Source organism: Platichthys flesus, chromosome 15 (assembly GCF_949316205.1).
Source record: "Platichthys flesus chromosome 15, fPlaFle2.1, whole genome shotgun sequence".
Taxonomy (NCBI): Eukaryota; Metazoa; Chordata; class Actinopteri; order Pleuronectiformes; family Pleuronectidae; genus Platichthys; species Platichthys flesus.
This window is the reverse complement of record NC_084959.1, coordinates 409351-430733: the sequence shown is the minus strand read 5'-3', so window position 1 is coordinate 430733 and position 21383 is coordinate 409351. Positions and strand designations below refer to the sequence as shown.

The window sequence follows — 21383 nt, the reverse complement described above, 5'->3', positions numbered from 1 at the left end:
CCTGGTTCACTCATCTGGTTCAATCATCTGGTTCACTCATCTGGTTCACACCTGGTTCATTCATCTGGTTCAATCATCCTGTTCACACCTGGTTCAATCATCTGGTTCACACCTGGTTCACACCTGGTTCAATCACCTGATTCACACCTGGTTCACTCATCTGGTTCAATCATCTGGTTCACTCATCTGGTTCACACCTGGTTCAATCACCTGGTTCAATCATCCTGTTCACACCTGGTTCACACCTGGTTCAATCATCTGGTTCACACCTGATTCACACCTGGTTCACTCATCTGGGTCAATCATCTGGTTCACCCATCTGGTTCACACCTGGTTCATTCATCTGGTTCAATCATCCTGTTCACACCTGGTTCACTCATCTGGTTCACACCTGGTTCAATCACCTGATTCACACCTGGTTCACTCATCTGGTTCAATCATCTGGTTCACACCTGGTTCACACCTGGTTCAATCATCTGGTTCAATCATCTGGTTCACTCATCTGGTTCACACCTGGTTCAATCATCTGGTTCAATCATCTGGTTCACACCTGGTTCACACCTGGTTCAATCATCTGGTTCACACCTGGTTCACACCTGGTTCAATCACCTGATTCACACCTGGTTCACTCATCTGGTTCAATCATCTGGTTCACTCATCTGGTTCACACCTGGTTCAATCATCTGGTTCAATCATCTGGTTCACACCTGGTTCACACCTGGTTCAATCATCTGGATCAATCATCTGGTTCACTCATCTGGTTCACACCTGGTTCAATCACCTGGTTCAATCATCCTGTTCACACCTGGTTCACTCATCTGGTTCACACCTGGTTCAATCATCCTGTTCACACCTGGTTCACACCTGGTTCAATCACCTGATTCACACCTGGTTCAATAATCTGGTTCACTCATCTGGTTAACACCTGGTTCAATCACCTGGTTTAATCATCCTGTTCACACCTGGTTCACTCATCTGGTTCAATCATCTGGTTCACTCATCTGGTTCACACCTGGTTCACACCTGGTTCAATCACCTGATTCACACCTGGTTCACTCATCTGGTTCAATCATCTGGTTCACTCATCTGGTTCACACCTGGTTCAATCACCTGGTTCAATCATCCTGTTCACACCTGGTTCACTCATCCGGTTCGCCTGGAGGTGTGAAGGTGAAGAGAAGGTCACTTTGAGCGAGTGAGCGACTTCCTGTCCGTCGGGCCCTGAACACTGCTTTGATTCTATTAACCTGCTGGTCACTGAGACTGCTGGGTAATCTCTCTCACACACACACACACACATACACAAACACACACACACACTCTCTCTCTCTCTCTCTCTCTCTCTCTCTCTCTCTCTCTCTCTCTCTCTCTCTGTTAAACTGACTCTTTCATGATTTCAATCATTTGTGTAAATGTCATAATGAATTAAAAATGAATCAGATCAGCTGTGATATGATAATTAATAATACTTCCCAAAAGTAACCCTAACCCAAAAATATGGACTAAGCAGAGATTAGTTTTTTTAATGATCCATTTTTTATTTGGATTTTTTGGTTGATGAGCTGCTGGAGGAAAATCAGTGGTTGAGGCCTGGCTGAAGGAGCGCCCTTTGGTGAGTCATTTTGTCCCGTACCTCGTGGAGGTGCGGGACAGACTAAAAAGACTCCGCAACCCTCCAGCCCCAGCCACAGACCTCGATGCTGGCTCTGGGTGGATCCCGGAGCCTGCAAAGAGTGTCTGCTATGGGGTGTAGATGCAGCAAACCCTCACCTCTACAGCCTTCTCAGAGGAACCAGCCACCAGCCTTATCTGCTGACCGGTACCTTGGGGGCTGTTGGGCTTGTGGGGGACCCCGCAGCATCCAAAAGGCTTCTGGTGTGGGTGGTGGACGCTGGAGAGGGGGCATCCACAGCAGAAGCGACTCCCTCCAGCAGCATGCTCACAAGCACCAGCCACCTCCAGCCCCGACTGGGCCCCAGCCAGACCCAGTCCCTGCTCCGCGCCGGAGGCCCCCAGCTGACGTCTCTCATACTCTGACGTCAGTGGACCCCACACTGGCATCGTCTCCAGTCCCTGCCCCACGCCGGAAGCTCCTGACTCACGTCCCCTGTGTTCCGGCGTCGGAGGTCTTCGCGGTGCTTGCTCCAGTCCCTGTCCCACGCCGGAGGATCCCGGCAGACGCCACTCTGGTTCCGGCGTCGGAGGTCCTCACGGAGCCAGCTCCGGTCCCTGCCCCACACCTCAGGTTACTGGCTGATGTCTCAACTCCTCCGATGTCCGAGGTCCTCGCGTCACCTGCTCCAGTCCCTGTCCCTTGCCGGAGGCCCCTAGCTGACGTTTCACCTCTTCGGGTTGACGTCCCTCCTGATCAGGAGTCAGAGGTCCTCGCAGCGCCGATTATTTTGCACTCTTTTGCACTGCCCTTGAGCGGCCATGGTGCCGCCCTCCCAAGTCTATGAACTCTGCACTTGAGCGGCCACGGCGCCGCCCTCCAGATACTCAGAACTCTGCCTTTGAGCGGCCTCGGAGCCGTCCACCCGAGTTCCAGGGCATTTCCAGGAGTCCCTCCTCCGGTTCCCCCCTCCACCCTCCCGTGGCAGTTCATGTTTTTGGGCCGTCTGGCATCCTCTATGGATGGTAGCGCTGTCCTGGTGATGTGCTGGGCAGACTTCACCACCCTCTGTAAAGCCTCACGGTTCAGGGCGGTGCAGCTGCCGTACCAGGCGGTGATGCAGCCAGTCAGGATGCTCTCTATGGTGCATCTGTAGGAGTTGCAGAGAATCCTGGGAAGTTGCAGATAATCCTGACCCCCTGCAGCCACATATGGTGAACTGGTCTCTGTGTCTGAAGTGAATCAATGTGTTGACCGTCTTGTGGTTATTACCCATGATCCTCTGCTTCCTGAACCTGAAGAGCTGCAGCTGGAACAAATCCACTGAACTGTTGAGAATCCTCAGCTTCCTGCTGAATACTGGAGATAAACTCTGGTTGTTAATAACTTCAGAGTGTTTGTAACTGATCTGAGTTCAGCTGCAGCTGGTTGTGTCTGTGACTCTCAGTCAGTTGTTCTCTCAGGAGATGGAACCCACTCAGCAGAGTCACAGAGAAAAGACGCTCAGGGAGAGAAGAGGAAACTTTCTCTTGTTCACACTCACACATCAGACTCACTTCATCCAGTTGCTGCTTTCAGGCAGAAACGTTTAAACGTGACCTATGAAGTTGTTCAGGTTAATTCCCAGATGATCCGAGGTTCCTGCCCCTGGTGACGACTTCTCTATAAAAGTGAATCCAGCTCCCGGCTTCAGCGGAAGTTGGTTCTCTCTGTGTTTGATACCTTCACAGAAACTGAAGGTAACGTTCATCTGTTTTCATGTTGTCTCATTTAAATCCTCTTTCATTTCTAATGTTTCTTCTGATGTATGGTCTGCAGTTAGAACTCTGTTTATTTAAACTATGTGAGCCCTGATCCGTGAGCTTCTGTTTGCAGGTTGATGGAAAACTTCACGTTGAACAGCGACACCCTGCAGCTGGAGGGGTTAAAGGTCACCCAGGTTTCTGTCTACCCTGTCTTCCTTTTCTTCTTCCTCTCCTACATCGTCATCAACTTAGCAAACATCGGCATCCTGGTGCTGATTTTCATAGATAAGAACCTTCACCAGCCCATGTACCTGCTCTTCTGTAACCTGCCTGTCAATGACATCATGGGAAACTCCATCATGTTGCCCGGGGTAATGTCAGACATCCTGCGTCCACCCTCCGAGCGCCTCATCAGCTACAACGAGTGTGTGCTGCAGGCGTTCACCGCGCACATGTTCGCCACCACCTGTCACACCATACTGATGATCATGGCCTTTGACAGATACGTGGCCATCTGTAATCCTCTGCGTTACGCCGCCATCATGACCAGCAACATGGTGGTCAAGCTGACCGTGTCTGCCTGGGGCGTGGCCTTTGTTCTGGTGGGGATTCTGCTGGGTTTGACCATAAGACTGAACCGATGCAGGAGTCTGATCACGAATCCTTACTGTGACAACGCCTCGCTGTTCAAACTCTCCTGTGAGAGTGTGTTTATTAATAACATCTACGGCCTCACCTTCACCGTGGTCCTGTTCTCAGCTTCTATCGGCAGCATAGTTCTCACCTACGCTAAGATCACAGCGGCGTGTGTGACCAGTAAAAACCAGTCTCTGAACACTAAGGCCCTAAGGACCTGCAGCACTCACCTGTGTCTGTACCTGATCATGTTGTGTAGTGGAATGATTGTAATTATTCTGCATCGCTTCCCTCAGTACTCCGACTACAGGAAGCTGTCGGCCATTCTGTTCCACGTGATCCCCGGCAGCTTGAACCCCGTCATCTACGGAGTCCAGTCCAGAGAGATACGAACGTTTCTGTCTAAACTGATTCACTCCAGGAAAGTCTCATAATTCTCTCATAAACACAGTGAAGTTCAAAATATATAATTTAGAGGAAACCTGCGTCTTCTCTGTTTTTATCTTTTCATCAATGAACCTTTTGTTTAAAGTTATAATGATTCAGGAAAATAAATGATACAGATTTTTAGTTTTTAATCAATAATGTAAATATCATTTTCATTGTTTTACTGAGAAACTGCAGATTCAGTCTTTATTGAAGTAAATGTTTCAAAATCTACATGTTACATTACATTGTACTTATATGATGTATAGACAATAATAACTGAAAACATTGACATTTATTACTATTACTGTTATAATTATCAACAAGTACCAGCAGTGTGAAAGTGTAATAATAATATTGTCATGTCTTCACACCTGGACTCTTATTAAACTTCTAATCATGTTTGTGTCTCCACATCGTCCATCTGATTTATGTCATTGTGATTCTAAAGCAGCAGCTCGTGATCTTAGAAGTGTTTGCGTATGTGTGTGAGTGAGTGTGATTGTGAGTGTGTGTGTATTCAGTATATTTAAATGTCCTGACGTGGAATATAAACCTCGGCCCTGAAATGCAACAGTTTGAAACACCAGGGGGCGTAATGAGCCAAATGTGAATGTAGATGTTTTTATAAATGTGAAAACAACAAGAGTGCTTTGATCTCTGATCTGTGATCTTCAAAGATCGAAGATCATAGATCAGATAACAAAGATCAAAGCACTCATGTTGTTTTCAGCTCCAACACATTTACGCTTCTCTTTAATGTTTCCACAGAAAACTAAGCTGATCCCGATTCGTCATGTGATGTGTCAAAGTATAAAAGTGTAAAGTTTCCCTCTGAAGATCGTTTCTATCGACTGGAGCTGACACTGATGTCACATTAGTTAATAAAGAATCTTAAAGGGGACATGTAATGCTCATTTCACCACAGTTGATTTGGCTCCTTGGGGTCTTAATGAAATGTCTGTAAAAAATATTGGTCAAAATACCACAAGGATCATTTAAAACAGCACCTTTTTATCCTGTCTAAAACAGCCTTCCTCAGGGTTAGGGGAACCCTGAGAACCTCCCGGTGTTATTTTCTAACAAAGCTCCACAAAAACAGCTGTTTTAAGTTATACCTGCTGTTTCAACCGGGCGACACACACAAGCTACGACTCCGAGAGCATTGTTCCTCCACTCCAGACCCAAAATCTCTCCCCCCACCTCCCAGTCCGATGCTTCCCAGCCGGGGTTCCACATGCAATACTGCTGTAAATATGTTCACAAGCAGCCATTCCAGAAAGTGCTGCAACTTAAAACACAAACTAACAGCAAGCTAGCGTTAGCTCCCTGCTGCTAACCGTAAACAAACACCGACAGGTCCCCCAGAAGTGAGCTGCTGACATGGAGCCAGCAACCCGCGGACATCACCCAGCGAGCCCGAGCTGAGGAGGGTGCTGTGGCTCCGGGGGGGGGGGGGGGGGGGGGGGGGGGGGGGCGCTATGCCATGTAGACCGACTGTGACGTCAATTCTGGTCCTAATCCCATTCGACGCACTCTATCGTATAATTTCTGAAATAGAGGAACCACAACAAATCGCCAGATACCAAATTACCGTGTAGAAGCACTACACAAGTGGAATTTTCATTATATGTCCCCTTTAATAAAGATCATTTCACTTCAAAGCAGCTTGAATCTTCCTCCGAAGTGAAATGTGATCAAATCGTATTGTTCATTTAGGTTGAAAGATGCAGAAGAAGAAATCTGATCATTTCTCCAAAATGTTTCAAAACCTTTCAAAGTCTGTTTGAAAATGTAAAAAGTAGAAAGGGTCGGGTCACCTCCTGTCACGTCCTGTCACCTCCTGTCACCTCCTGGTCATCATGGTGTCTCACCTGGGCCTGGTGCTGCTGATCTCCACTGGGCGGAGCCTCCACCAGCCCATGGACCTGCTCTTCTGCAACATGAGCATCATCATCACGATCATCATCCCACATGTTCTCCGAGATCTTTTTGGACTCCGTGGTTCAGACGATCTGCGTCCATCTGCACTGCAGCACCTCCCACACCGTGCTCCTGATCATGGCCTTCGACCGCTAGGTGGCGATCTGCCACCCGCTGCGTTACTCCACCATCATGACCAACACGATGCTGGTGAAGCTGTCGGTGGCGGCCTGGGGAACGGCTCTGGTATCGATCCTCCGGGGCCTCACCGTCCGCCTGTCGCGCTGCCGTCAGGTTCTGTCCAACCTGTTCTGTGACCACGCCTCCTCCTTCATCCACCAGGTGAACGAGGAGGCGTGGTCGTGCACGTCCTCCTGCTGCTGTCGGCCTTGTCATCATCATCCTTCATCATCATCATCATCTTCATCATCATCATCATCATCATCCTTCATCATCATCATCATCATCATCATCATCATCGTTCATCATCATCATCATCATCATCATCATCATCATCATCATCATCATCATCATCATCATCATCGTTCATCATCGCCGTCCTTCATCATCATCATCGTCGCCCTTCATCATCGTTGTCCTTCATCATCCTTCATCATCATCATCATCTTCATCATCATCATCCTTCATCATCATCATCATCACCATCATCATCATCATCATCATCATCATCATCATCATCATCATCATCCTTCATCATCATCATCATCTTCATCATCATCATCCTTCATCATCATCATCATCATCATCATCATCATCATCATCATCCTTCATCATCATCATCATCATCATCATCATCATCGTTCATCATCGCCGTCCTTCATCATCATCCTTCATCATCATCATCATCTTCATCATCATCATCCTTCATCATCATCATCATCATCATCATCATCATCATCATCATCATCGTTCATCATCGCCGTCCTTCATCATCATCATCGTCGCCCTTCATCATCGTTGTCCTTCATCATCGTTCATCATCATCATCCTTCATCATCATCATCGTTCATCATCATCATCCTTCATCATCATCATCGTTCATCATCGCCGTCCTTCATCATCATCATCGTCGTCCTTCATCATCGTTGTCCTTCATCATCGTTCATCATCATCATCCTTCATCATCATCATCGTTCATCATCATCATCCTTCATCATCATCATCGTTCATCATCGCCGTCCTTCATCATCATCATCGTCGTCCTTCATCATCGTTCATCATCATCATCATCCTTCATCTTCATCATCATCATCTTCATCATCATCATCCTTCATCATCATCATCATCATCATCATCATCATCATCATCCTTCATCATCATCATCCTTCATCATCATCATCATCATCATCATCGTTCATCATCGCCGTCCTTCATCATCATCATCGTCGTCCTTCATCATCGTTGTCCTTCATCATCGTTCATCATCATCATCCTTCATCATCATCATCGTTCATCATCATCATCGTTCATCATCGCCGTCCTTCATCATCGTTCATCATCATCATCATCCTTCATCTTCATCATCATCATCATCATCATCATCATCATCATCATCATCATCCTTCATCATCGTTGTCCTTCATCATCGTCGGCCTGCACCGCTTCCCCCGGTTGTCCGACCACAGGAAGCTGGCGGCATGGTGGTCGAGGTGGCCCTGCCGCTCTGACGTGCTCCACTGTAAAAAAAACTTTCAAAGGATGAGCAGCGTTTACACTGATGAAAATAACACGCTAATATTCAGAAAATGTTCATTGCTGGGAATATTTATATAAGTATACATGTACGATCTGTAAATATTTGTATTACTGCAAATATTTAAAACTGTTCATATTTATATAACTGTATATATATTCATATCTGTACATATTCATAAATGTTCATATTTATATAGCTGTGGACATTCATAACTGTTCATATTTATAAAATTTGTAATATTCATATAACTGTTCATATTCATTATCTTTACATTTAATCTTGGTTATTTCACATTTAGACCAATACAAATAAGATTATACTTATTGTGTATTTGTAAAATAAGAGTACATTTTAATTTGCTTGTTGTACATCTCGTGCACCATGTTAGAACCTGAGACAACGTGCACGTGACCAAAGCCGATTGGATGAAAGTTGATAAACCTCATGTTCAGAAGTGATGACGTCACCACGATGCTGTCGACTAATAAGAGGAGAGAGTCGGTCCAGCTGTGGAGAGAGAGGGGGACGATCGACAGGTAAACACAGATGTGCACGTGTCCTCCGCTGAGAGGACGAGCAACCCCTTAATCTAACCTTAACTATAGCTTCCAAATAACTAACCCCTTAATCTAACCTTAACTATAGCTTCCAAATAACTAACCCCTTAATCTAACCTTAACTATAGCTTCCAAATAACTAACCCCTTAATCTAACCTTAACTATAGCTTCCAAATAACTAACCCCTTAATCTAACCTTAACTATAGCTTCCAAATAACTAACCCCTTAATCTAACCTTAACTATAGCTTCCAAATAACTAACATAACTCTGTCAAGTCTTAACCCTCAAGCAAATCTTTGGATTTGTAGGGACCAGAAAAAACTTTACAACGAAGGTATTGAACCAAAATCGGCCTCATATCTATAGATATACACACACACACACACACACACACACACACACACACACAGACAAACACAAACAGCTTTGTGTTGATCTCGTTGGATTTGTTACATTTCTGTGCCTACATGAGTTTTAATTCAGTGAAACAGATTGATGTGTAAAATGTTATTTTTGTATTTTCATCAACCAGAAACGTTGACATGTTTGTGATGTTTTTCATTTCATGTCTTTGTTATAAACTGTGACTCATTTAAACTCAGCTTCTGAGGTTGTGTTTTATTTGTCTTGTTTCAAAGTGAAAAAACTAGATGTTGACTTTATTTTTTGAAAATTTATTTTATATATAGTTATTTTTCAACATTCAAAATTGTATATAAATGTGTGTGTGTCATGTATGTACCATTTAATATAATATACCATACATCCTGATAATAATGAACTAGTTATTTCTGTGTCAACACTTGTTTAAGTTTATTTGTCCAAAGAGCACAATCCAACCAGGTTACAAAATAAAAAAACATATTTTTCATGAACAATAACGTTTTGCCTGATGATTTTTAATTGAGTTAAATTGTTTTTTTAAATATTAAAACACTAAAATAGATTGATAAACTGGATTATAACATAGATAAATGTTGTATAATCACAGATTGTCTCATATCTGAACAAAGAGCCACGTCCTCTGACTGAGAAAGAACGAGGGATGGAAGCTGTGACGGAGGAAGAGATCACACTGACGGAGGTGTAGATCGGATCAGCAGGTTGACAGGTTATGAATCATAGTGTGGATCTAAATCGTCACAGATCATCAAAGTCTCAGTGGGAATCATGATGTTTCTTCTATTTGTTCATTGTTCAGTTTTTTATGATTCAAATCCATAAAATCTTGATTCTTTAAAAACTCGACAGAATCATGTGTCATGGGTCAAAACTTGAATTGAAAGTTTCTGATCTGTATTTGTTCTCAGGTGTTGATTGACAGCTGATCCTGATCGTTCGTCTGCAGGATGAACAACGTCAGCGTGGCTCTTCTGCAGCTGGAGGGGTTAAAGGTCAGCGCTGCGGCCTCTGTTCCCGCCTTCGTCCTGCTCCTCCTCATCTACGTCTTCATCATGGTGTCTAACCTGGGCCTGGTGCTGCTGATCTCCACGGAGCGGAGCCTCCACCAGCCCATGTACCTGCTCTTCTGCAACATGAGCATCAACGACGCGTTGGGAGCCAGCGCGGTCGTCCCTCGTCTGCTGAGCGACGTCCTCCTCCCGGGTTCGGACCGACACATCTCTTACGTGGACTGCGTGGTTCAGGCGTTCTGCGCTCACTTCCACGCGAGCACCGCTCACACCGTGCTGATGATCATGGCCTTCGACCGCTACGTGGCGATCTGCGAGCCGCTGCGGTACGCCGCCATCATGACCAACACGATGCTGGTGAGTTTGTCGCTGTCAGCCTGGACGGCGTCTCTGCTCCTGGTGGCCGTGCTCCTGGGCCTCAGCGTCCGGCTGCCGCGCTGCAGGAGGATCATATTCAACCCGTTCTGTGACAACGCCTCCTTGTTCAAACTCTCGTGTGAGAGTGTCCTCATCAACAACATCTACGGCCTCGGCTACACCGTGGTGCTGCTGGGCTCGTCCCTCGGCAGCGTGACGCTCACCTACCTGAGGATCGCCATGGTGTGTCTGAGCAGCCGGAACCAGGCGCTGAGCCGCCGGGCGCTGCAGACCTGCGCCTCCCACCTCGCCGTCTACATCATCATGTTTGTGTCCGGCTCCATCATCATCGTCCTCCATCGTTTCCCCCACCTGTCCGACCACAGGAAGCTGGCCTCCATCATGTTCCACGTGGTTCCTCCCGCCATGAACGCCGTCATCTACGGACTGCAGATCAAAGCGGTCCGAGAGAAAATCCGCCTCCTGTTCACGAAGAGAAACCACAGACCTCTAAGTTAAGAAAATGAAACCCTGCGTCGCTCTGTGGTTTCATCCAAGAAGGGATTGAAGAGCTTAATAAATCAAATTGACTCTAATATCAATTAAATGAATTATAATCATGACATAAATAAATAAAACACCAAAGCTTTAGAACATCTCCAGTCTTCACATGTTCCTGAATTGAAATGAATTGAATTAAATGTCTCGTGGTTTCAGTTCTTCTCTCTGAGGTTTGTTCACGTGTTTCTGATCAGTTTGGTTTGAATCAGTTTTTTAATGATATGAAAACAGGCTGAGACATTATGATTGACAGCTGACTCCTGATTGGTCAGATATGTGTATGGCGAGGCATCGACACCACAGCTCCACCATCACTTCTGCTGACTCCAACTGTAGATGACGTCATCACCACAAGATGGCAGCGTTTGAATCTGAGATATTTAAGCTTCATTAGAGGAAGTGGAGACGAGTCGTCGTCTTTATTTAAAATCTAAGTTTGGATAAAAAAAAAACGACAACACACGACTTTTACGTTTATTTGTTTGTAAGTTTCTCCACAGATGAACATGATGTGTCATGTGATGTTTGTGTTACCTCATCAGTTCAGTGTTTCCTCTCTTTTATGTCCATGTTTGGTCTCCTCCTCCTGAAGGAAAGATCTGGCTCTTCAGCTGCTGATTCATCCACATGTTCATCAGCTGATCTGAGTCTGATACTCTCAGATGTTAACAGATGATAACAGAAACCAGACGAGCAGTAAAATCGACTCAAACATCCACAACATGCTTGATGATGACAGCAACGGTTGCCTGGAGACAAAGTGATGAGCAACACAACAAACTGAAGAGCGAGAGTCAAAGAGGAAGAAGAAGAAGAAGAAGAAGAGACAGGTTATAAAAGACGAGTGAGAGACAGGTCCGACAGGAGGACGTCCACGTTGTCAGAGGTAAACATGACCCACTCACACACTCACACACAGTTTACTTTTCACTTTCACCCGAGACATATCGTAGATATATATGTTTTATACATGAAACATTATTAATGTTAATTATAAAAACATAAGAAACATGAATCAACTTTCAATTATAACTTGAAGGTCAAATTTGAGATTTTAGTTTATTTGTTTCTACAAGATTTTAGTGAATAGTTAAAGAAAATAAAGTAAACTTTAGTTATTTTAGTTTGATTGAAATTCGTTTATTTTCAGAAATCTTCAGTTTTATTATGTAAAGATTTTTCAACATTTTTACATTTCAGGATAAAATGTCAGAGTTTTAATATAATAAATGAATGGAAGTAGAAATCTGCTGGACTGGTCACTGGGTTCACTTTGTGCCTTTGAGTTGAAACACGTGATGGAGACGTGTCCCTGATTCTTTGATTCTGACACAGGACCTTTGTCTGTTTGATGAGGACGTTTGTTGTGTTTCCAGTTTGTCTCCTGAGCTTCACATGTTCGTGTCAGTTTCTCTTTTAATTTCCTAAAAGATTTTATTTCATGTTACAGTTGTGATAAAAACTGAAGATCTTATTATTCACGAGTATTTAGATGAGTCACCTCAGCACTAAACTGTAAAATCAGATTCCACATGTCTCATCTCAGGAGCTCACTTCATTGTATTTGATATTTGATCAGTTGTTTGTTTTCATCACTTCAAAGTATTCATCGATTTTTGAAACATTAGAGTCGAACAAAGAGAAACTTCAGCTGCAGTGAAATCATTGAAACTTAATAAATGAAACAAGTGTAAGACTGATTTTCTTCTTCTGTGGTTCACATGTTCCAGGTTCTGAACACGTGTGGAAATGTTTCAGTCCACGTTGCTCAGTCAGAGAAAATGAATTACACACATGACGTGAACATGTTCAACTGGAAACTTTATTGAAGATGATTCAACACGTTTGTGCTGCTCAGACTCACTCTGATCTTTTTCTGTTGAACTGAATTGAAATGAGTTTTCTGTTTCTCTCTCTGCTCTTGAACGTCTCCTCAGCGTCATGGAGAACCAGACATTCAGTGCTGATATTCTATCCATAGAGGGGTTAAAGGTCAGCCCTGCGGCCTCTCTTCCCGCCTTCGTCCTGCTCCTCCTCATCTACGTCTTCATCATGGTGTCTAACCTGGGCCTGGTGCTGCTGATCTCCACGGAGCGGAGCCTCCACCAGCCCATGTACCTGCTCTTCTGCAACATGAGCATCAACGACGCGTTCGGAGCCAGCGCGGTCGTCCCTCGTCTGCTGAGCGACGTCTTCACTCCCACGACTCAGCGCTACATCCGCTTCTATGAGTGCGTCCTTCAGGCCTTCGCCAGTCACTTCCATGCAGGCACCTCCCATGCGGTGCTGATGATCATGGCTTTCGACCGCTACGTGGCCATCTGCAACCCGCTGCGGTACGCCTCCATCATGACCCCCCGGATGGTGGTGAGGCTGTCGGCCGGGGCCTGGGTGGCGGCCTTCCTCTCCGTGGCGATCCTCCTGGGCCTCACCGTCCGCCTGACGCGCTGCAGGAGGCTGATCAGCAACCCGTTCTGCGACAACGCCTCCTTGTTCAAGCTCTCCTGCCAGAACCTCCTCATCAACCACATCTACGGCCTCGGCAGCGCCGTGGTCATCCTGGGCTCCTCCCTCGGCAGCGTGACGCTCACCTACCTGAGGATCGCCATCATGTGCTTCAGCAACAGGAGCAAGGGGCTGAGCAGCAAGGCGCTGCAGACCTGCGCCTCCCACCTGGCCGTGTACGTCATCATGCTGGTGGCGTCCTTCACCCCCATGATCATGCACCGGAACCCCCAGTGGGCGGACGGGGGCAAAGTGGCGTCCGTCCTGTTCCATGTCGTGCCCCCGGCGCTGAACCCCATCATCTATGGGCTGAACTGCAAAGAGCTCCGACAGAAGATCAGCAGCGTGTTTTACACGAGGGACGTCAAGTGATCCAGAGAAGCTTCACAGAAATCACTCAAATAGAGAGTTGAGCTGAACTGAGATCAGCTCAAAACACTCTGAAGTTATTAAAAACCAGAGTTTATCTCCAATATTCAGCAGGAAACATAAACAGGAAAAGTTCTGCACAGTTTGGTGGATTTGTTCGAGCAGCAGCTCCTCAGGTTCTTCTGGTTTTCTCTACACAGGTAATCCCCAAGTGCGGCTGCAGGGGGCGCTGTTCATCACTATCAGAAGGAAGGATTTATGGAGAAATTACTTAAAAAATGTTGTTACTTCATTTAAATAATGATCATAAATTGGATTTCTGTTCCAATATTCTTATTTTGTTATGGCAAAATGTTTTCATATTTTGGCTGTGATTTTTATCATTTGATTTAGTTTTAAACGTCATATTTAAATGATTAATTTCACAAACCACGAGGAAGAAAGAGTTTTTCTCCAACTGGAAGTGATTTCATTTGTTCTAATAAATGGATTTTTCTGTTTAATGTACCTGGAGTTTAATCTTTTGAAATGTTTGAGATACAGATACCTAGCCACAGCTGACCAGCTTATTATAAGTATCTTCATTCATATTATACACACATATATATATATACACATATATTATTTATATAACTACAAATCTACAAAGAGACTGAAAAGGTAGAAGATGCTTGTTTATTCCTGTCCATCTAATTAATCCTGTAGTTATGATTTATACATTTTTATTACTGCTCATAATTTACTTGAGCTACAATACATCCTTTGGACAGTACTAGCTATCAATCACACTGTGGTATCTGCCCCCGCCCCCCAGTACATCCGGTGCTTTATGGTCTGTTTGACTCTAAATGATCATAATTCACTAAATGATCTTCAGCTGTTTGAAGAAGACTTGAAACTAGAGACTGAGACAGAAACTCCTGAATGTTACTGACGTTAGAAAGAGAGAAGTCACCATCACACAACTCTGAACATCCAACAAACTGAGTATTAATACATATGAACACTACATCACACTGAGTATTAATACATATGAACACTATATCAAACAGAGTATTAATACATATGAACACTACATCAAACTGAGTATTAATACATATGAACACTACATCAAACTGAGAATTAATACATATGAACACTACATCACACTGAGTATTAATACATATGAACACTACATCACACAAAGTATTAATACATATGAACACTACATCACACTGAGTATTAATACATATGAACACTACATCAAACTGAGTATTAATACATATGAACACTACATCAAACTGAGTATTAATACATATGAACACTACATCACACTGAGTATTAATACATGTGAACACTACATCAAACTTAGTATTAATACATATGAACACTACATCACACAAAGTATTAATACATATGAACACTACATCAAACTGAGTATTAATACATATGAACACTACATCACACTGAGTATTAATACATATGAACACTACATCACACTGAGTATTAATACATATGAACACTAACATATGAACACTACATCAAACTGAGTATTAATACATATGAACACTACATCAAACTGAGTATTAATACATATGAACACTACATCACACTGAGTATTAATACATATGAACACTACATCACACAAAGTATTAATACATATGAACACTACATCACACTGAGTATTAATACATATGAACACTACATCAAACTGAGTATTAATACATATGAACACTACATCAAACTGAGTATTAATACATATGAACACTACATCACACTGAGTATTAATACATGTGAACACTACATCAAACTTAGTATTAATACATATGAACACTACATCACACAAAGTATTAATACATATGAACACTACATCACACTGAGTATTAATACATATGAACACTACATCAAATTGAGTATTAATACATATGAACACTACATCAAACTGAGTATTAATACATATGAACACTACATCACACTGAGTATTAATACATGTGAACACTACATCAAACTTAGTATTAATACATATGAACACTACATCAAACTGAGTATTAATACATATGAACACTACATCACACTGAGTATTAATACATATGAACACTACATCACACTGAGTATTAATACATATGAACACTAACATATGAACACTACGTCACACTGAGTATTAATACATATGAACACTACATCAAACTGAGTATTAATACATATGAACACTACATCAAACTGAGTATTAATACATATGAACACTACATCAAACTGAGTATTAATACATATGAACACCTCATCAAACTGAGTATTAATACATATGAACACTACATCACACTGAGTATTAATACATATGAACACTACATCACACTGAGTATTAATACATATGAAAACTACATCACACTGAGTATTAATACATATGAACACTACATCAAACTGAGTATTAATACATATGAACACTACATCACACTGAGTATTAATATATATGAACACTACATCACACTGAGTATTAATACATATGAACACTACATCAAACTGAGTATTAATACATATGAACACTACATCACACTGAGTATTAATACATATGAACACTACATCAAACTGAGTATTAATACATATGAACACTACATCACACTGAGTATTAATACATATGAACACTAACATATGAACACTACATCAAACTGAGTATTAATACATATGAACACTACATCACACTGAGTATTAATACATATGAACACTACATCACACTGAGTATTAATACATATGAACACTACATCACACTGAGTATTAATACATATGAACACTAACATATGAACACTACATCAAACTGAGAATTAATACATATGAACACTACATCAAACTGAGTATTAATACATATGAACACTATATCACACTGAGTATTAATACATATGAACACTACATCAAACTTAGTATTAATAAATATGAACACTACATCAAACTGAGTATTAATACATATGAACACTACATCACACTGAGTATTAATACATATGAACACTACATCACACTGAATATTAATACATATGAACACTAACATATGAACACTACATCACACTGAGTATTAATACATATGAACACTACATCAAACTGAGTATTAATACATATGAACACTACATCAAACTGAGTATTAATACATATGAACACTATATCACACTGAGTATTAATACATATGAACACTACATCACACAAAGTATTAATACATATGAACACTACATCACACTGAGTATTAATACATATGAACACTACATCAAACTGAGTATTAATACATATGAACACTACATCAAACTGAGTATTAATACATATGAACACTACATCACACTGAGTATTAATACATGTGAACACTACATCAAACTTAGTATTAATACATATGAACACTACATCACACAAAGTATTAATACATATGAACACTACATCAAACTGAGTATTAATACATATGAACACTACATCACACTGAGTATTAATACATATGAACACTACATCACACTGAGTATTAATACATATGAACACTAACATATGAACACTACATCAAACTGAGTATTAATACATATGAACACTACATCAAACTGAGTATTAATACATATGAACACTACATCACACTGAGTATTAATACATATGAACACTACATCACACAAAGTATTAATACATATGAACACTACATCACACTGAGTATTAATACATATGAACACTACATCAAACTGAGTATTAATACATATGAACACTACATCAAACTGAGTATTAATACATATGAACACTACATCACACTGAGTATTAATACATGTGAACACTACATCAAACTTAGTATTAATACATATGAACACTACATCACACAAAGTATTAATACATATGAACACTACATCACACTGAGTATTAATACATATGAACACTACATCAAACTGAGTATTAATACATATGAACACTACATCAAACTGAGTATTAATACATATGAACACTACATCACACTGAGTATTAATACATGTGAACACTACATCAAACTTAGTATTAATACATATGAACACTACATCAAACTGAGTATTAATACATATGAACACTACATCACACTGAGTATTAATACATATGAACACTACATCACACTGAGTATTAATACATATGAACACTAACATATGAACACTACGTCACACTGAGTATTAATACATATGAACACTACATCAAACTGAGTATTAATACATATGAACACTACATCAAACTGAGTATTAATACATATGAACACTACATCAAACTGAGTATTAATACATATGAACACTACATCAAACTGAGTATTAATACATATGAACACTACATCACACTGAGTATTAATACATATGAACACTACATCACACTGAGTATTAATACATATGAACACTACATCAAACTGAGTATTAATACATATGAACACTACATCAAACTGAGTATTAATACATATGAAAACTACATCACACTGAGTATTAATACATATGAACACTACATCACACTGAGTATTAATACATGTGAACACTACATCAAACTTAGTATTAATACATATGAACACTACATCAAACTGAGTATTAATACATATGAACACTACATCACACTGAGTATTAATACATATGAACACTACATCACACTGAGTATTAATACATATGAACACTACATCACACTGAGTATTAATACATATGAACACTAACATATGAACACTACATCAAACTGAGTATTAATACATATGAACACTACATCAAACTGAGTATTAATACATATGAACACTACATCACACTGAGTATTAATACATATGAACACTACATCACACAAAGTATTAATACATATGAACACTACATCACACTGAGTATTAATACATATGAACACTACATCAAACTGAGAATTAATACATATGAACAATACATCAAACTGAGTATTAATACATATGAACACTATATCACACTGAGTATTAATACATATGAACACTACATCAAACTTAGTATTAATAAATATGAACACTACATCAAACTGAGTATTAATACATATGAACACTACATCACACTGAGTATTAATACATATGAACACTACATCACACTGAGTATTAATACATATGAACACTAACATATGAACACTACATCACACTGAGTATTAATACATATGAACACTACATCAAACTGAGTATTAATACATATGAACACTACATCAAACTGAGTATTAATACATATGAACACTATATCACACTGAGTATTAATACATATGAACACTAACATATGAACACTACGTCACACTGAGTATTAATACATATGAACACTACATCAAACTGAGTATTAATACATATGAACACTAACATATGAACACTACATCACACTGAGTATTAATACATATGAACACTACATCACACTGAGTATTAATACATATGAACACTAACATATGAACACTACATCACACTGAGTATTAATACATATGAACACTAACATATGAACACTACATCACACTGAGTATTAATACATATGAACACTACATCCCACTGAGTATTAATACATATGAACACTATATCACACTGAGTATTAATACATATGAACACTACATCACACTGAGTATTAATACATATGAACACTATATCACACTGAGTATTAATAGTAAATCACACTGAGTATTAATACATATGAACACTACATCACACTGAGTATTTATACATATGAACACTACATCTAACTGAGTATTAATACATATGAACACTATATCACACTGAGTATTAATACATATGAACACTACATCTAACTGAGTATTAATACATATGAACACTATATCACACTGAGTATTAATAGTAAATCACACTGAGTATTAATACATATGAACACTATATCACACTGAGTATTAATGCATATGAACACTACATCTAACTGAGTATTAATACATATGAACACTACATCACACTGAGTATTAATACTATATCACACTGAGTATTAATCCATATGAACACTACATCCCACTGAGTTGTTTCCCCATCATGAGCTTGTTGGTGCTGGATGAGACTCTGAACATGTCATCATGTTCATCATGTGCTGGTAAACTTTTCCCCAGAGAACAGCCACGCTCATAAAACCAGTGAAGCTGGTGTGACTGGAAAGAGGAGGCTGATCTCTTCACTGAGCCGACCCTCCAGGTGACTGCTCCTGTTTCTGTGAATGCTTGACGGCAGCTATCATGTGATTACTGAGGTGACCAGTGTGGACTTGTTGTTTTCTCTCGGTTCTTGTTGAATGATTTATCCCTCGTCTCTCTCCTGCAGCTCCGATGGAGAACTCTTCATACAACAGCCCGACTCTGCAACTCGAGGGGTTAAAGGTCACCAAGACCAGCAAGTACCCGGTCTTTATCTGTCTGCTTATCATCTATGTGTTCATATTCATTGCCAACTTGGGCATCTTGTTGTTGATATGGACGGACAGGAGCCTGCACCAGCCCATGTACCTGCTCTTCTGTAACCTGACCATCAACGACATCATGGGGAACTCTCTGCTGGTTCCCCGGCTGCTGTCGGACATCCTGCGTCCGCCCTCCGAGCGCTTCATCAGCTACAACGAGTGTGTGCTGCAGGCGTTCACCTCTCACATGTTCGGCACCACCTCTCACACCATACTGATGATCATGGCCTTTGACAGATTCGTGGCCATCTGTAATCCTCTGCGTTACGCCGCCATCATGACCAGCAACATGGTGGTCAAGCTGACCGTGTCTGCCTGGGGCGTGGCCTTTGTTCTGGTGGGGATTCTGCTGGGTTTGACCATAAGACTGAACCGATGCAGGACTCTGATCATGAATCCTTACTGTGACAACGCCTCGCTGTTCAAACTCTCCTGTGAGAGTGTGTTTATTAATAACATCTACGGCCTCACCTTCACCGTGGTCCTGTTCTCAGCTTCTATCGGCAGCATAGTTCTCACCTACGCTAAGATCACAGCGGCGTGTGTGACCAGTAAAAACCAGTCTCTGAACAGTAAGGCCCTGAAGACCTGCAGCACTCACCTGTGTCTGTACCTGATCATGTTGTGTAGTGGAATGATTGTAATTATTCTGCATCGCTTCCCTCAGTACTCCGACTACAGGAAACTCTCCAGCATTTTGGTTCACGTGATCCCCGGCAGCTTGAACCCCGTCATCTACGGAGTCCAGTCCAGAGAGATACGGAGATTCTTATCAAAATTGTTTGAGCACAAGAAAATTTGACAAAAATAAGAGAAAACATTTCCATGTTTAATGTATCAGGTATTGACAAACACACGATTATATATATATATGTAATTAATTGAGTTATGACTGTTTTACTGTACAACATAGCTTAGTGGTGACATAACAAGGTCTCTATATCTTCCACAATATAATTCTAATTACAAAGGTAATAAATGTTCCTAACAAACTTTGTTTTCCATGATCTCAAGCTGCAAATAATTCATATTATTATTTGGTGAAATGTAGTTATGAAAACGTGAAATGCCCCAGACACAAGTGTGAATTCTAAACATATAATAAAAGTTAAATTGTGTTGAAAACGTTTATTGTTATCAAGTGATACATGACTTTCAAGAACAGGATTTGTGACAAGAGGATCTGTTCCAAAGATACAGACAC

At 41.1% G+C, this 21383-nt stretch overlaps 4 protein-coding genes and 1 pseudogene across 4 annotated transcripts; all 5 read left to right on the top strand.

Moving 5' to 3' along the window:
• Nucleotides 1–3444: 3444 nt before the first annotated feature.
• LOC133969645 (olfactory receptor 51I1-like) lies at nucleotides 3445–4451 on the top strand. Its single transcript, XM_062406248.1, has one exon. The coding sequence runs from the start codon at nucleotides 3492–3494 to the stop codon at nucleotides 4425–4427; it is 936 nt and encodes a 311-aa protein (XP_062262232.1). The 5' UTR covers nucleotides 3445–3491; the 3' UTR covers nucleotides 4428–4451.
• Nucleotides 4452–5633: 1182 nt separating this feature from the next.
• LOC133969808 (olfactory receptor 51E1-like) lies at nucleotides 5634–9947 on the top strand (annotated as a pseudogene).
• Nucleotides 9948–9968: 21 nt separating this feature from the next.
• Nucleotides 9969–10907, top strand: LOC133969699 (olfactory receptor 52E8-like). Its single transcript, XM_062406336.1, has one exon. It carries the CDS (start codon nucleotides 9969–9971, stop codon nucleotides 10905–10907), a length of 939 nt encoding a protein of 312 aa, XP_062262320.1.
• A 1980-nt stretch (nucleotides 10908–12887) lies between these two features.
• LOC133969807 (olfactory receptor 2F1-like) lies at nucleotides 12888–13826 on the top strand. The gene has a single exon (XM_062406506.1). The coding sequence runs from the start codon at nucleotides 12891–12893 to the stop codon at nucleotides 13824–13826; it is 936 nt and encodes a 311-aa protein (XP_062262490.1). The 5' UTR covers nucleotides 12888–12890.
• A 6222-nt stretch (nucleotides 13827–20048) lies between these two features.
• Nucleotides 20049–20981, top strand: LOC133969692 (olfactory receptor 51I1-like). The gene has a single exon (XM_062406328.1). The coding sequence runs from the start codon at nucleotides 20049–20051 to the stop codon at nucleotides 20979–20981; it is 933 nt and encodes a 310-aa protein (XP_062262312.1).
• The last annotated feature ends 402 nt before the right edge of the window (nucleotides 20982–21383 follow it).